The sequence below is a fragment of the Podarcis muralis genome, chromosome 14 (genome assembly GCF_964188315.1).
Source record: "Podarcis muralis chromosome 14, rPodMur119.hap1.1, whole genome shotgun sequence".
In the NCBI taxonomy this organism is placed as follows: Eukaryota; Metazoa; Chordata; class Lepidosauria; order Squamata; family Lacertidae; genus Podarcis; species Podarcis muralis.
This window is the reverse complement of record NC_135668.1, coordinates 50,849,989-50,867,511: the sequence shown is the minus strand read 5'-3', so window position 1 is coordinate 50,867,511 and position 17,523 is coordinate 50,849,989. Positions and strand designations below refer to the sequence as shown.

The window sequence follows — 17,523 nt, the reverse complement described above, 5'->3', positions numbered from 1 at the left end:
GAAAGGAGAATGTTAGCCGCTTTGAGACTCCTGAAGGGGAGTGAAAGGCGGGATATCAAATCCAAACTCTTCTCTTCTCCTTCTTCATCTGGCACTTTAATGTATGTAACATGAACTCTGGAACTTCTTATTCTATGAGGAGGTCTTGACGTGCCTTGTATATCACACAGGTGTTTTTCCTACGTTTTATATAGTATTGTTTTTCTTTTGTGTAAATAAGCTTTTTTCCCCTTTTAAAAAACCTTCATTTCCTGCAGGGAGCTGCTGAACGCCCACCGGGACAACTTGGGCACGGTGGTCAAATCGGTGGTCTTCAACGAGCTTTCAAATGCCAGAAATCCCAACAACATGCAGATTCTCTACACGGTTTTGCAGCACAGCCCGGAGCTCGCTCCAAAGGTAGGTGGCTGGTTAGCCAGGGCTGGGGAAGCCGCCCGTGGGACAGATCAGCCCCCCTCTTGCCCACCCCGCTTAATGCAGCATCTCCTCCTTGCTCTCTTCCCAGTTCCTGGCGATGGTCTTCCAAGATCTGCTGACCAACAAAGACGACTACCTGCGCGCCTCGCGGGCCTTGCTGAGGGAGATCATCAAGCAGACGAAGCACGAGATCAACTTCCAGGCTTTCTGCCTCGGTCTCATGCAGGAGAGGAAGGAGCCTCAGTACGCCGAGATGGAGTTCAAGGTAAGAGGACCGCTCCGTTTCCCCCACCAGCCGTTTCTGCAAAAGGCGCCTTGTATGGTGTGTTCCTTCCCTGTTTTTGTTTGTTTTTGTAATTTTTTTGTAATTTTCAATTACTAAAATCCGCTAAAAACCACATTTTGCCAATCTCTAATTCATATGCCAATTTATACCAATTATAAAGCCGATTATACATTTTGTGCGACTTCCTGTGTGCTGGATTTCAAGGGGGAATGTGGTTTTTTTCCCCATCCTGCTTCTGAAATCTTAATTAATCCAACTACATTCAGTCTTGTTCTTAACCCCTTATCCACAGCTACAGAGCTTTTGACTTCCATTCGTATTATCAGATTTAATGAATCTTATTTCTGTAAAAGAAGTTCTACATGCTATAAATTTCCTGCGTGTGATGTTCACCGTATTTTTTGCTCTATTAGATGCACCAGATAATAATAATAATAATAATAATAATAATAATAATAATAATAATAATAATAATAATAATTTATTTATACCCCGCCCATCTGGCTGGGTTTCCCCAGCCACTCTGGGTGGCTTCCAACTGAATATTGAAAACAGTACAGCATCAAACATTAAAAACTTCCCTAAAGAGGGCTGCCTTCAGATGACTTTTAAAAGTAAAATAGTTGTTTATTGCTTTGACGTCTGCTGGCTAAGATACACCTCCCGCAAAAGCCAGGGATAGCCGTGTGAAGCCTCCACAGGGCAGCAGGATGAAGGCTCCCCGCTAAGGCAGAAGCTAGAACAGCTAGAGGGAGTGCTGCGCAGTGCTCCCTTTGGCTGTTCTGGCTTCTGGGGTAGCCCGTGAAGCCTCCGCAGGGCAGCGGGATGAAGCCAATGGGAAGCTGCGCATGCCTCCTCCGCACTGGAAGAAGCGCCGGAAATAGCATTTGCGCATGCGTGCGTGTACACACACTCTGGCCCACCGCAGCGTCTGTGGGACCGTGAACCGGCCCATACCACAAAAACTTTGCCGACCCCTGACAGAGCTGTTCCGCCAAGCCTTTGGCCAGGGCACAGTCTGACTCCCTCCTTTCACAGAACTCTAGCCCAATGGTTGCCATCAATTTGATTTGAAGTAATTTTTAATGAAATGATTTTAGAATATTGTATTATTTTATTGTTGTTAGCCGGCCTGAGCCCGGCTTCGGCTGGGGAGGGCGGGATATACATAAAATTTATTATTATTATTATTATTATTATTATTATTATTATTATTATTATTATTATTTACACTGTTCCGTTCTGTTGTTGTATTTTTGAATCCCCCTCTCTCCGGGGAAGAAGAGAGAGAGGAACCATGTTTTCCTTTGTCCTGATTTGTGTATAATAGAAGTAGCTTAGTAGTCACACCTCCAGTCTAGCTCTGCTGTTGACTCTGCTAAGGCAGTGTGTGCTTACGTCCCAAGACATGAGTCACGGAAGCACGTTGGGGAAGAAGACTGATGGATCTCCTGAGCGACACGCAGAAGGGACAGACGGGCTGGCACATGTGTCGTTTGCCTGGGGGGCCTGTCCTGCCTCCCGGCGACCCCCCACCCCACATAATCACCATCCTCCCCTCTTACTCCTGGCAGGACCGTTTTGTCATCCACATCACAGACCTGCTGGCCGTCTCCATGATGCTCAGCATCACTGCCCAGGTGAAGGAAGCTGGCCTTGCGTGGGACAAAGGCGAGAAGAAGAGTAAGTGGGTTGCATCGCCTGGCTTAGTCTCTAAAAACAGGGCAAGGAAGAGGGAGCTGGGTAGACATGTAGGATCTGTGGGCCTGCTCTGGAGACGCTGCCCAGAACCGATGTGAAAATAAGCATGTAAATAAATAAAATTATTGATTCCATCACATGTCTGTCATCATAAATCTGAGCTTTGTTGCCGTGCGCTGTCAGTCCCACAGCCTGTTTCGAGAGCGTTGCCCTCTTTTATCAATTAAAGGTGAAGCATTTTCATGCCCAAACTGCACAGACAGCAGCAGTGGTTTCGTTTCCAAGAGTCGGGGGCCATATTTTCCAGCGCCAGTCCTGCAGCAAAGGATCCCTCTCGTTTCCCGGGGATCATGTGATCCTTACTATCTCTTTTTCTTAATCCGCATCCGAACATTGTTAACAGGATAACTCTTGCAGGCAAAAAATTGAACTCCAGTTAATTTTTAAAATGTGGTTCTTTTTTGAGGGGGGTGTTATTGGCTTGTTGTTTTCATTTTGATTATATATGTTGTGGTTTTACATTTTGATTTTGTTCTGTGAGCCGCCCTGAGACCTCCGGGTATAGGGTGGTACATAAATTCCGATTAATAAATATAAATAAAATGAATTGTCTTATTGCCGCCACCCACCCTTCAGATCTGTCTGCCCAGACTTAAGAACAGGGCTTTTGTGTTGAGAGTCACAATTTCCCCCATGGTAACCTGTTTGGAGCCGCATCTTGGTCAGGGGCAAGACTGAAACCAGTGGTGGGCAGGGTCACACCAAAAAGAGTGGGGCCACCCTTTCTCTTTTCCTACTACCCTGTTTCCTTTTTATCTCTCTTTTTCTTGCCCCTTCCTTCTCCCTCTTGCCATCCCTCCACACCCTTGCATCTCCCTCTCGCTTTCCTGCTTCATCCCAGCCCAAGGAAGGACTTGACCTCTCTTGCCCAGAGGTCTGATCACTTCTGGAAGGCTCTTGAAATCAAGCCGAGAGGTGCATGAAATGAGGCCCCTTGGGCTGCAGATTGCCCACCCTGGCCTAGAACCTTGGTCCACCTGTTTTAAGTAAGATGGGGGAGATGCTGGCTTTTGCCCTTCGCCTTTGCCCCTTCCCCACCATGGCTGTGTGCAAGAGGGCATCCCGGCTCTGCCATCCTGGAACCTGATGACGTTCCTTCTGACCCCCTCTGCTTCTGTCCTTCTCCCCAGACTTGGAGGTCCTGCGTGCCTTCCAGAACCAGATCGCAGCCATCCAGAGGGACGCGGTTTGGTGGCTGCACACGGTGGTTCCCTCCATCACCAAACTGGCTCCCAAAGAATACGTTCACTGGTAAGAAGCTGAGCTGGAGATGATGGTGTTGATGGTGCACCCAGCCTCTTGGGAGAATGTCTTGGGTTCCCTCTGAGCACCCTCATTCAGACCAGGATTTGGTCTAGGGGCCAGGAGGCGCTTGAGGGTGGAGAATCAGAATTGCGTGGCGACTCACCCCCCCCCCAGTGGAAATAATGACACATGACACAATGGGCTAAATAAGGCCACAACTTTATTTGTTACAGGTGATGAGCGGTATTGGCTTAGGCATTGGTCCTAACCGACTATATCCACCTTCAGCCCGTCTGCTTGAAGTCTGGGAAGGGTTAACCACCAGTAGGAGTCCTGCTGATGCACATCAACTAGGAACTCCCCCAGGGTGACCAATTGGGGGCGTGCCTAAGGCCCTCACCTCCCCAGACTTTGGACTGGGCCATGCTCCCCCGGAATCCTTTATCAGACTACCCTTCAATATGTGGGGCAGGTGATGGCGCTTCCTCCCCTCTTCCATCTACAGAGCAATACCAATGCCTAACCACCAATACCCAGAAAGTTGTGATGATTTGCTATGAGCTAGGCGAAAACCAAGTGGCTGGTGCCAATTTGCCAAGTGGAAAAGTTCCTACCAGGCCCCTCAACAGTGACCAACCAAGGTCCATAGCAAGGTCAAGGAACGTAAACCTTATAGGGTGGGAGGGTGGGAAAAGCAGGAACAGCTGGCAGGCGGCAAAGAGGGAGATCCCCGGCCATGTTCTGCTTTAATTAGGGCAGGCCACGCCCCCAGAGCCAGCCGATTGGCTGGCCAGGAGGTGACGCGGCCGGGAATCCCCCCAATTGCGCTGGGGGGGGGGGGGCTTGACGCCCACAACTCCACCTCCTCTGAAGGGCGGAAGTGGCTTAAGAGGAAATGGGGGTGGGTGGACATGCATGGATCTTCTGACAAGGTAGGAGCTTGCTCCTTCCCTGCCCAGGAAATCTTGTGGGAAGATTCAGGACAGATAAAGATTCAGCACATATTAAGCTATGGAAGGATCTCTATGCAGGAAGCAGTGACAGGCGCCAACTTGGATGACTTTAAAAGAGGATTAGGCAATTTCACAGAGGAAAAGGCTACTAGTGGCAGCACTGATTCTGAACACCGGTTTCTGGAAACAAAGGAGGGGAGAGTTGCTTTTGTGCTCAAGTCCTGCATGTGGGTCTTCCCCAGTCATCTGGTTGGCCAGTGTAAGAACAGCATGCTGGATTAGGTGGGCCATTGGCGCGACCCAGCAGGTTCTTCTTAGGCTCTTATGACAAGGGGGCCCAGATCCATGACCTGTGTGACAGCTGGAAGATACAGAGGGGATGGTGCTGGCTCCCAGGGAGAGGCGGTACAACTCCCAGCCCACTTACACGCCATGAATCCCCACAAGGACAGGGAAGCTGCTGGACATTGATTGATGGATTATATTTCTATGCTTATTTTCATTCAAACATTTTGATGTATTTTTAATCTTTGTTGGAAGCCGCCCAGAGTGGCTGGGGAAACCCAGCCAGATGGGCGGGGTACAAATAATAAATTATTATTATTATTATTATATTATTATAAATGAGGAAATCCCTGCTTCAAGCAGTAAATAACAACAAAATAACAGCATTACAAATACAGCATGACTCTCATGGAATAATTAGCAAGTCGCCAGTAAAACAATTACAAATCATCAGTGAAACAATTTCAATTATAAGGCGCTATTAACAAAACAACTACTACAAAATAAACTAAATATCACAATTATAACCATGTTTTAGGACTACAGCATTCATAATCTAGAAAGCAATATTAACGTTGGCAAAATAGCAGCCAAAATTAAACTAAGCACTGTTCAATTCATACGCACACTCTCCACATCTCCATGACTGATAATCTTTAAATCTGTTCAGCTCATTAAAACGCCCAGGCACATACCGTACTTTTCTGTGTATAAGACGCCCCCATGTATAAGATGCCCCCTATTTTGGGAGACTCAAATATAAGAAAATGGGGGGAAATGGCACAGAGTTCTTGAGTTGAGCTATTTTTTTGCGGAGAATTGACCTGAATTGTTGAGCCCCCACACTTGTCGCTAAATCCACCTCCCGCCTGTCCCATCGCCGACAGAAGCTGCCAATCACCTGCCCGACTGCCAGAGCGTCAGCCAATCAGCACCACCCATTGACGCAGCAACCAATAACACACACAATAGCCGCTGACAGCCTCGGCAGCAACCAATCATACGTCCACCCTATGCACTACCCGTGTATGAGACGCCCCCCACTTTTTAGCATGATTTTTCAAGGAAAAAAACAGTCTTATACATGGAAAAGTATGGTAATACCTGTGGCAGCGACTCCTTTCTGAAGGTTCCTCGGGCTGGAGGTGGGGTAGCCCCGGGGAAACCAACCCCCACATGATGACAAAGTCTGTCACCCCTACAGTTCTTCCTCTGGAAACAACACCCTTATTAAGATTACCGGGGCTGGACGGTGGGGCAAGGCAGGTGGAAAAAGCCATTGCCTGATGGACAGCACCAAACCTGTCACCCCTCCACTTGAAAGCTTGGTGGGCAGGCGGGGAATCCCATTGGAGCAACTTTGCTGCTCCTGTGCAGTCCTGAAACATTTCCTCCTGTTCTCGGGCTCCTGAACCTTGACCCTTTTCTTCCTGGATCAACTGATTCTGACACATCGCTTTTCCCTATTTTCTAAGCCTCCACAAAGTGCTGTTCACAGAACAGCCAGAGACCTACTACAAATGGGACAACTGGCCTCCCGAGAGCGACCGCAAGTAAGTCGGGGGCTTGGCTTGGCTTTATTTATTTATTTTAAAAACCCACAAAAGCCCAGGGGTTAAAAGGTTGTCACTGTTATGCAGAAAGATTATTGGCTAGTGTCAGGGAACTGCCATCGGCCAGAGGCGAGAGATAGAAGGGCATTTGTGTTACAGGGAGCCTCCAAAAATCTTGCAAAGCAGTTCCTCTTCCGGGGAAGAGGAAAGCCCCACCTCCAGTGGAGAGGAGGTGCAAGGACCAGAGGATGCTAGTAAGAGCCTTAGCACTGCACCTGAGCCAGCCGGAGAGGCGGGAGGCACGCCTTTGCCATCGCCCATCATGCGCAGTAGTCTGGGGTGCAGGGAGGGGCAGAAAAGGTTGCGGGTGATGAAACTTTTATGTTGGGGGAGGTACAAAAACAGACCACTCTGCTAGCGATGGAGCCAGACATGAACTTATGACACTCTTCACTGTAAATAGTTTGCACCAAAATAAAGCCTGTAAAAGACAGGTCGGAGTCCTGCCTGGTTACTCTCGAGCAACAGCACTTGACAGCTAGGTTTGCTGATCGGTTTGACTTTGCACCCCATATGGACTGACTCTTTGGAAGCCAGTAGCTCTTTCTCTCTCTCTCTCTCTCTCTCCCTCCTTCTCTCCCACCAGCTTCTACCTCCGCCTCTGCTCTGAAGTGCCGATCCTCGAAGACACACTCATGCGCATCCTCGTGATCGGCCTGTCGCGGGATCTCCCCCTCGGCCCCGCCGACGCCATGGAGCTTGCAGACCATCTGGTGAAGCGGGCGGCAGCTGTGCAGGCAGATGGTAGGATTCTGGAAGTGAAGCCTCGGTTTCGCACACCCACCGGTTTTATTTTGCTTATGCATCTCCAGGTGCTGGAATCATAGAGTTGTAGAGTTGGAAGGGACCCAGAGGGTCATTTGCGATACGATAATCTTTATTGTCATTGTCAACGAAATTGAAAAATCTACATAAGACATTCAAAACCCAACAAGCCTGCTATCCCAACCTGGTTAGCCCCCTAAAAACTCTGATACCCCATTTTTAAATACTATATACTTCCATACAGACTCCTTAAAATGTAAAGGGACCCCTGACCATTAGGTCCAGTCGTGACCGTCTCTGGGGTTGCGGCGCTCATCTCGCTTTATTGGCTGAGGGAGCCGGTGTACAGCTTCTGGGTCATGTGGCCAGCATGACTAAGCCGCTTCTGGCGAACCAGAGCAGCGCACGGAAACGCCGTTTACCTTCCCGCCGGAGCGGTGCCTATTTATCTACTTGCACTTTGACGTGCTTTCGAACTGCTAGGTTGGCAGGAGCAGAGACAGAGCAACGGGAGCTCACCCCGTCGTGGGGATTCGAACCGCCGACCTTCTGATCGGCAAGTCCTAGGCTCTGTGGTTTAACCCACAGCGCCACCCGCGTCCCCATACAGACTCCTTACAATGCGTTTAAAACCAAAATCACATTTGGATAGAAACTGTTTCTCAGGCAGCTAGTCCTAGTCTTTATAATCCTGCACCTTCTTCCAGAAGGCAGAAGCTGAAAGAGATCATTTCCAGGGTGCACACTATCCTGCACTATCTCTGCAGCTTTCTTATGGCACCTGGAAGCATAGATTTGATCCAAGGTGGGAAGAGTGCACCAATTATTCTCTCCGCAGTCTTGACAACCCTGGACAGCATTGTTTTCTCCCTGACCGTGCAGCTCCCAAACCACACACACGGACTAGTTCTAGTCTAGTTCTAGGTAGGAACTCAACAAAAGCGTCCATTGTTGTTGGACTCCAGTTCGCATCAGACCCAGCCGGGGTGGAGGAAGGATGTGCAGTGGGTGCGGGCCGTCCCGGGTTTCACTCGGGGGGGGGGTGACCAAATGCCGGGCAGCGCTCACCGTGGGGCCTGCAGCGCACCCGAGCCTTGCATCTCTCCTCGGAGACGCGTGGTGGCTTGGCATCCGCAGGTTCCACACTGCCCAAACGGTCTGCCTGCTGCCTCCCACCCCCCCACCCCCAGCTGTAGGGCAGCTGAGTGGGAGGAGGCAGCCAGACTCCGGAAGCCTTCTGTGCGGCTTGTGCCACCCTTGGGCACACCGCCCCAAGCACCCACTGGACCCAGCCAGCGCGGCTGTTGGCCAAGGACGATGGGGGGAAATGATAAGCAAGGCCGCAGGTTCCACCTTTCTACTATAAACGGTGTGAGGACTCCAGTTGAAAAGCAGGATGAACACCTGCCAAATAAATCAATCCTGTCTCTTAAAAAAGTTGCCCTTTTGTGTGTCATGGCAGCAAAGAAGATACAAATAAGATTAGAGCAGAGTTTGCTCACAGTCTTTGAGGCTAAATGGAGTCTAGGTGAGATTTCCAATCGAGGCAGAAGGACTTTTTCACTTATAAACTTCCCTGTGTCTCCCCAATGTATTTGTCTCTATTTCCCCACTCTTACTCATTTATTTTTTCTGAGCTGCTTTCTTTCTGCAAAGCTCCACGGGGCAGCATTCATGGGCATCATCCTATCTGGGCAACGGATCAGACCCAGACCAACTTAGCTGTGCTTTCTGTTACTCCTGTATAACCTAATTTCCTTTTCCCTGTCATCGAATCTGCACCATTTTCCTTTAGGACTCCGCTAGTTTTGAGTCTGCAGTCTTAAGAAATTGAATTGCATCAACACACAGCTCACGATATACTTCTGCTTCCTTTAGATCTTGAAGTCTTGAGAGTGGAGAGGATCCAACTGATCGATGCCGTCTTGAACCTGTGCACTTACCACCACCCAGAGAACATCCAGCTGCCCCCTGGGTAACATTTGCATGCATGCAACTCTTGGGCTAGAGAGAATAACTTAATTTTATTGTGAACAGAAAACATAAGGGGGGGGGCAATAATAGTGAACAGCTATGTCTAGAGCAGGGGTGTCAAACTCAAATTCATCGGGGGCCGCATCAGCAGTTTGGTCGCCCTCAAAGGGCCGGTTGTATCTGTAGGACTTACAGTACAGGAGAGAAGGGTTCAGGCAGCCGTTGGATCTGTCACATCACAGGATGGCATGCGCTCAATATAAAAACAAGTGGAGGTTTCCTGAATGCATGTAAAGTGGAGGTTTCCTGTGTAGAACAGCCGGCGCCGCTAGGGGGCAGACGTTCTCTGACTTGTAGGCTGCCGCGCATGCGCTGAAGAGGCGGCTTTCTTGTGTCAACAAAAAAAAAGCGAGAATAAAAGGTGAAGGCTGGCGGCCGGCGGCGGCTACATGGGCCACATGACGAGGTCTGGTGGGCCGGATTCGGCCCGCAGGCCTTGTGTTTGACACCCGTGGTCTAGAGCATCTTTGGGCAAGGGAAACAATATTTTTTTAAAAAAATTAAACTACAGCAATGCAATATGATTGTTTCTGTTTGCTTTGAAGGTACCAGCCTCCAAATCTGGCCATCTCTACTCTCTACTGGAAAGCTTGGCCTCTTTTGCTCGTTGTTGCCGCATTCAACCCCGAAAACATTGGTGAGTGTAATGAGGACAAAAAGAAGAGCCTGCTGGATTGGGCCCAGGGCTCATCTGGTCCAGCAACCCTATATCCCCTTACCAAACTACAGTGCTATGAATGGCAGAAAGCCATTCCCTTTTCCTAGGAAACTCAAGGAATTGTAACTCTGTGAAGGGAATAGCGGGGAAACTCTCAGCATCCTTAACAAACTACAACTCCCATAATTCTTTGCTGGGGAAGCCATGGCCATTTAATTATATACAGTGGTTCCTCAGGTAACAGACGCTTCAAGTTACAGACGCTTCAGGTTACAGACTCTGCTAACCCAGAAATAGTACCTCGGGGTAAGAACTTTGCTTCAGGGTGAGAACAGAAATCATGCAGCAGCGGCGCGGCAGCAGCGGGAGGCCCCATTAGCTAAAGTGATGCTTCAGGTTAAGAACAGTTTCAAGAATGAATTAAGTTCTTAACCCGAAGTACCACTGTGTGTGTGTGTGTGTGTGTGTATATATGTCTATGTCCGTGTGTGTGTGTGTGTGTATATATTAGCCGAGAGTGATGGGAATTGTATTCCAACGACTTCTAGAAGGCACCAGTTCAAGGAAGGAACTGACAGCCAAAAATAACACGTGATCTACTGGGGAGAGGTGTGTCATTGGGCAGAGTACTGCAGAGAGCTGTGTTCAAACCTCTGGCTGTTCTGCATGGTGCCATCTCAATTCTCTCCCCCCCCCCCCCCCCCCCCGCTTGTGTCTTAGGTCTGGCTGCCTGGGACGAGTACCCCACGCTAAAGATGCTCATGGAAATGGCCATGACAAAGTAAGTATGCTAATCCCGCCTATTTTGGGGAGCTGAAGCTTAGTCTGTACATAGGGCAGGATGTGGAGACTGATTCCCGAGTGGACCAAACAGATTGTACAATTTCTGGCTGCAGGTGGGTGCTGCGTTACCATTAAAAGAGTGGGGGAACCAGCTGAAGGCTGAAGATTAGCACAGGAGGTGTCCTCCTGTCCTGACCACAGATGGAAACTCAAAATGGGAAGGGCTGGGAAGGCAGGGCAAGAGTTTCTGATAGCTCTGACTGAGCAGCTTTTACCCTCGAAAGAGGCACTCTTTACGCTGCTCTGTGCTCCTGAGGTTGGTTAACACCAGGGCTTTTTGGGTGGTGGTGCCTGCCCTCTGGAATGTGATTCCAGGGAACATTGTTGATCTTCTCCTGTGGTCATATATTCCCCCTCTCAGCAATTACTCCTACCCTCCTTGCACTCTGACGGACGAAGAGACCCGCACGGAAATGATCAGCCGCGAACTTCAGATCTCGCAGCGGGAGAAGCAAGAAATCCTCGCTTTCGAGGGCCACCTGGCGGCAGCGTCAACCAAGCAGACCATCACGGAGAGCAGCAGCCTCCTGCTGTCTCAGCTCACCAGCCTGGATCCCCAGTAAGTGGTCTCTGTTCCCCCAGGGCAGCCTTCTCCAACCCGGCGCCCTCCGTATGATTCGAACTGTGCCGGTTGGGGTGGATGGGAATTGTATTCCAAAGGAGAATGTGACACAAGTTCAGGTCTTTCAGAGTGGGGGGAAATCATGGGATGTACCATAAATGAAGGGGTTGGGGGTGGTGGGGATTCAAGAGCCCTCCCTGTGGAACACCCTCCCATCAGACACCTCTTGGAAGACCTCTGAAAGCAGCCTTGTATGGGGAAGCTTTTAATGTTTGGTGATTTATTGTCTTTTTATGTGTTGGAAGCTGCTGTGAGTGGCCGGGGCAACCCAGCCACATGGGCAGGGTATAAATAATAAAATTGTCATAATATAGTGGACGCTCGGGTTGCGAACATGATCTGTGCGGGATGCACGTTCACAACCCACAGCGCCGCGTCTGCGCACGCGGGGGTTGCATTTTGGCGCTTCTGTGCATGTGCAAAGCATGATTCGGCACTTCTGCGCATGTGCAAAGCGCGATTTAGCGCTTCTGTGCATGTGCGACCTCCGAAACCTGGAAGTAACCCGTTCCGGTACTTCCAGGTTTCGGAGCTTCTGTAACCTGAAAAAACACAACCTGAAGCATCTGTAACCCGAGGTATGACTGTAATGATTAAAACACTAAAACAAATAAAATTATTCAGTATAATACATAAAACATTGTACGCCTTGGGTGCAGGCTACCTGAAATACCATATCTCTCTATACAAAGCTGACTGGGTGCTAAGAGTCTCGAGTGAGCACCTTCTCCTGGTCTCATCAGCATCAGAGGCACGGTTGGCGATATGAGAGAGAGAGAGAGCCTTTTCTGCTGATCCCAAATTGTGTGGTTCCCTCCCAAGAGAGGCTAGTCTGGCTCCTTCCTTGTCATCCTTCTGCTGGCCGGCTAAACCTTCCTGTTCAGACCAGCCTTTGGAAACAAAGGTGCTGTCGATGCTGAACCCTGGACTGCTGGCAGGGTTTTCAATTGCTTTTTAAGATATTTCAACTCCTGATTTTAAGTAATTTCTGTTCTGTGCATTTTATAATGGTGTTAGCCACCTTGGATCCCAACTTCGGAAGGAAGGCGGGATACGAATAGATCAAATAAGCGGAAAATGTAGAGAGCGACAGAGTCCCCTCAGGGCAGCTGGCAGCCAGTACTAATACCGTGGTATCTCTGGTTGCGAACGGGATCCATTCCAGAGGCCCATTCGCAACATGAGCAGAACGCAACCCGCGTCTGTGCATGCGCAGGTCACGATTCGCTGCTTCTACACATGCGTGTGGTGTCATTTTGCGCGTCTGCGCATGCGCAAGTGGCAAAGAGCGGTGAAACCCGGAAGTAACCATTTCCGGTACTTCCGGGTCGCCACGGGACGCAACCTGAAAACATTCAACCTGAAGTAAACGTAACATGAGGTTGTTGTTGTTTAGTCTTTTAGTCATGTCCGGCTCTTCGTGACCCCCTGGACCAGAGCATGCCAGGCACTCCTGGCTTCCACTGCCTCCCGCAGTTTGGGCAAACTCATGCTGGTAGCTTCGAGAACACTGTCCAACCATCTTGTCCTCTGTCGTCCCCTTCTCCTTGCGCCCTCCATCTTTCCCAACATATGGGCCTTTGTTGGCATGGTGATGTCTCTGCTTTTTAAGATGCTGTCTAGGTTTGCCATTGCCTTTCTCCCAAGAAGCAGGCGTCTTTTAATTTCGTGACTGCTGTCACCATCTGCAGTGATCATGGAGCCCAAGAAAGTAAAATCTCTCACTGCCTCCATTTCTTCCCCTTCTATTTGCCAGGAGGTGATGGGACCAGTGGCCATGATCTTAGTTTTTTTGATGTTGAGCTTCAGACCATATTTTGCGCTCTCCTCTTTCACCCTCATTAAAAGGTTCTTTAATTCCTCCTCACTTTCTGCCATCAAGGTTGTGTCATCTGCATATCTGAGGTTGTTAATATTTCTTCCGGCAATCTTAATTTTGGCTTGGGATTCATCCAGCCTAGTGACTGTACTAATATTTTTTTTCTTTGTGCACTGTCGGTCTGACAGCTTTGCCCTAGCCGCTCTGGCCTGTGTGCTGTCCTTTGCCTGTGCTGTCTCGCGTCTGCCTTCCCTCGGGGCAGACAAGTCCTTAGCAGCCTTCAGGGAAGCAGTGGAGGTGTGGGGAGTGTTGGGAGAAAAGCCAAGAGACCCCCTTTGTGTTCCCTTCTCAGGGGCCCCCCTCGCCGGCCACCTCAGCCTGTCCTGGACCAGGTGAAAAGCTTCAACCAGTCTCTCCGCTTGGGGCACCTCCTCTGCCGCAGCAGACACCCCGACTTCCTGCTCAACATCATCCAGAGGCAGGTGAGTCACCCCCAGAGCTGGGAAGTGCCATGTGGGGGGGAATTGAAGGCAGGGGAATCGAAGGCAGCAGAGGGCTGCCGCTTGGTTTCATCATTCTGAATGCGATCCATCGGGAAACGGGGAGCCTTTGGGGTCGCACCAAATGGTTCGACTCAACGTCTGGATGCGCTGAGAATGTTGGAACAAGGATTGTTCAATCGGAGCAAGACTGAAAGAGGGTTGGGAGGAGATGGAAGGGTGAGGCTGGAAATGGGGCGGCTTTTGTAGAGCCTTGGGAATGGCACACGGTTGCCTCTGCTTGGTGGTGGCCCTCTGTTTGCAGAATTCCTCCACCATCCCAGTTATTGGGTTGATCCCATCAGTTCCGGCTTTCCAGTCATCTTCAAAGACCCATTCATTCATTCATTCATTTCATAAAATGTACACACTGCAGGATTATTTTAAAAGAAGACACCTCAAAGCAATTTACTCAGAGAAGAAAACGATAAAATTCTCAGTGAAAACTTAAAAACAATTAGAACATTTGAAAAATTAAGACCACATAAACTAAAAACAAGATTTAAAGGCATGTCAACATTCTGGGTATCTGGGTAGGCTTGCCTAAGTAAAAAAATGTTTTTTTTAAGCACCATAAAGAGTGCTGCCTGTTATCAATAGTTCCAAAGTGTAGTAGCCGCCTCACTCAAAAGATGGATTTCTTACAGATGTGGAGCGGGTATTGTGTGGCACCTAGCAGTGCCAGTTCTGCAGACTGAAGCAGCCGAGTGGGCTTATTTTTTATTTTTTTTATTTATTGAATTTATCTACTGCCCTATACCAAAGGTCTCAGAGCTTAGGTGGGCTGAGGCGGCCCCACAGGTAAACCTGACCCTCTTCTTCCTTAGGCTTCTTCGCAATCGATGCCATGGCTGGCAGACCTGGTTCAGTCCAGCGAGGGCTCCTTGGATGTTCTCCCGGTGCAGTGCCTTTGTGAGTTCCTTCTGCACGACGCCGCTGACGAATCTGCCTCTGGCGAGGAGGAAGAGGAAGGAGAAAGCAAGGAGCAGCGTGCTAAGAAACGAGAGGTAGGTGCTCTCTATTTGCATCGGCCACTAGCCATAGCAATAAAACAAAATAAAATTTACCGAAGACAGAGGTAAAAACCTAACTATACAAAATGCATTCTGGAGGTTTAAATTAATAATCAAACAATAGACGTTATTCTAATTGCCCCTGCTAAAAAAATTGCAGTTTTTGCAAGGACACAGTAGCAATGGTTTTTGCAAGCACAGTAGCAATGGTTGAGCGACCATTTATGGATAGTAGTAGAGAGGTAAGAAGGGACGTGGGTGGCGCTGTGGGTAAAACCTCAGCACCTAGGGCTTGCCGATCGCATGGTTGGTGGTTTGAATCCCCGCGACGGGGTGAGCTCCCGTCTTTCGGTCCCAGCTCCTGCCCACCTAGCAGTTCGAAAGCACCCCTAAGTGCAAGTAGATAAATAGGTACTGCTTTATAGCGGGAAGGTAAACGGCGTTTCCGTGTGCTGCGCTGGTGCCGGCTCGCCAGAGCAGCTTCGTCACGCTGGCCACGTGACCCGGAAGTGTCTCCGGACAGCGCTGGCCCCCGGCCTCTTAAGTGAGATGGGCGCACAACCCTAGAGTCGGACACGACTGGCCCGTACGGGCAGGGGTACCTTTACCTTTTTAGAGAGGTAAGAACCTCAGTCCTCAAATCTTTATGCAAGCTAGAAGCACATGAGCCACTGATTCAGTACTGCCATCTCCACATAGACACAACCATATTTCCAGTGGGAAATCGACCCTCAAGTGAGGGAACTGCCAAAACGCCCTTGGAGCTGGATCTCAGGCTGAACAATGGGGGTGGAGACACTCCTTCAGATATACAGGGCTGAGGCCACATAGAGCTTTAAAGGTCAGCACCAACACTTTGAATTGCACTCAGAAATGTACTGGGAAGCAGTGTAGATATTTTAGGACCCGTGTTATGCGGTCCCGGTAGCTGCACCCAGTCACCAGTCTTGCAGCCGCATTCTGGATTAGTTGTACTTTCAGAGTCACCTTCAAAGGTAGCCCCATGTAGAACGCATGGCAGTAGACCAAGCGGGAGATAACTAGAGCATGCACCACTCTGGCGAGACAGTCTGTGGGCAGGTAGGGTCTCAGCCAGCATACTGGATAGCGTTGGTAGACAGCCACCATTTGTTAAGGTTGCTGTGTTCCTCTGAGAGCTACCATTTCCCCAGAGTTTCCTGTGAAGCGGAATTGATTGCTCAACCACTCTGGGGATGGTTGCCCTGTGAGAGCGATAGGCACCCTTAGCAAACTGCAGCCCCCATAATTCTTTGTGGGAAGCCATGACTGTTTAAAGGGTCATAATAACTCTTCAGATGCACGCTATAGATGTGGCCTGAGCGGTTCTTTGAACCCCAGCCTCCTTTGCCCTGGCCTTGGCACGGTAGCTACTACCCCACATCAGCTCTCAGTGGTCCAGTAGCTTAGGAACTGCTGGGAAGAAATGGCGATCTCTTTCTCCACAGAGGCAGCAGAAGCAGAGGCAGCTGCTTGGACGCCTCCAGGACCTGCTGTTGGGACCCAAGGCCGACGAGCAGACCACGTGCGAAGTCCTCGACTATTTCCTGAGGCGCCTCAGCTCCTCCCAGGTGGCCTCGCGGGTGCTGGCCATGAAGGTAAGGAAGATGGCGAGGACGGTGTCGCTGGGCCTCTCTTGAGCCTCCTGACAACGGGACCGCTTCATAGGAAGATGCTTCTTCAGCTCAAGAAGACAGGCAGCTTATTCCACTGGTAGCTTGGCCATCTGTTGCCCTGTGTACCCATTCGGATGTGGGTTTCAAATAAAAGGATAAGATTCAAATGGCAGTGAGCACAACGAGTGCAGCAAAACATGGCAATATATTATTAAATCCTAAGCTGATGGAGAGTTAAGCAGGGTCTTCAGTCAACTCTCCATTCCAGCTTCTTCTTCTTCTTCTTCTTCTTCTTCTTCTTCTTCTTCTTCTTCTTCTTCTTCTTCTTCTATTTTCTAGCTGACATTCCACGGCTTCTGAGCAAATGCAGCCCTCACTAGACTGTTTAGGGTTTAGAGGGTGTTTTTTTACTCCTTTTGTTGGCTTCTTTGAAAGATAGTTTTGCCACCGAGCCTTATGAGGAGTGATTGAGGGAATTGGGTATGTTTAGCCTGGGAAAAGGGGAGGCTGAGAGGAGACAGGATAGCCGTCTTCAAATACCTCCAGGACTGTCACATGGAAGAGGGAACAAGCTTGTTTTCTCCTGCTCCAGAGGGGAGACCCAAACCAATGGCTTCAAGTTACAAGAAAGGCGATTCCGACTCAACCTCAGGAAGAACGTCCTGACAGTAAGAGCTGTTTGAGAGTGGAGCGGTCTCCGTCTGGAGGTTGCGGACTCTCCTTCCTTGGAGGTTTTTTAAGTAGAGGTTAGACGGCCATCTGTCTGTTAGAATTCCCGCTCCATGGTTGCAGTCATGGGATTGTTGTCTTTCACATGGCGGAATATGTTTTGACTCCACAGAGTGGGAAGTGAAGGAGACAGGATGTTTGCGTGACTGTGTTCCGTGAAGTGGGACTAAGGTCCTTTGTTCTTTTTCTCTTTGCTGTCTGATGCTAGAGAGGGAGGGAGCCATGTTGCAGTGCTCCATGTGTGTTTATATGTAAATAAAGTAGATTAGCCAAAATGCTGAGTTGCTGAGATCTGTCACGCAAGCTG

At 49.5% G+C, this 17,523-nt stretch overlaps 1 protein-coding gene across 1 annotated transcript in view; it reads left to right on the top strand.

The window, feature by feature from the left end:
- INTS1 (integrator complex subunit 1) overlaps positions 1-17,523 on the top strand; it is a 72,662-nt gene that overhangs the window by 13,191 nt on the left and 41,948 nt on the right. The window contains exons 9-21 of the mRNA XM_028705382.2: positions 258-399; positions 506-682; positions 2,278-2,386; positions 3,595-3,715; positions 6,423-6,500; positions 7,147-7,304; positions 9,204-9,300; positions 9,905-9,996; positions 10,738-10,798; positions 11,222-11,419; positions 13,654-13,783; positions 14,668-14,847; positions 16,320-16,469. Coding sequence (XP_028561215.2) covers positions 258-399; positions 506-682; positions 2,278-2,386; positions 3,595-3,715; positions 6,423-6,500; positions 7,147-7,304; positions 9,204-9,300; positions 9,905-9,996; positions 10,738-10,798; positions 11,222-11,419; positions 13,654-13,783; positions 14,668-14,847; positions 16,320-16,469 — 1,693 coding nt within the window. The remainder of the gene's footprint in view (positions 1-257; positions 400-505; positions 683-2,277; positions 2,387-3,594; positions 3,716-6,422; positions 6,501-7,146; positions 7,305-9,203; positions 9,301-9,904; positions 9,997-10,737; positions 10,799-11,221; positions 11,420-13,653; positions 13,784-14,667; positions 14,848-16,319; positions 16,470-17,523) is intronic.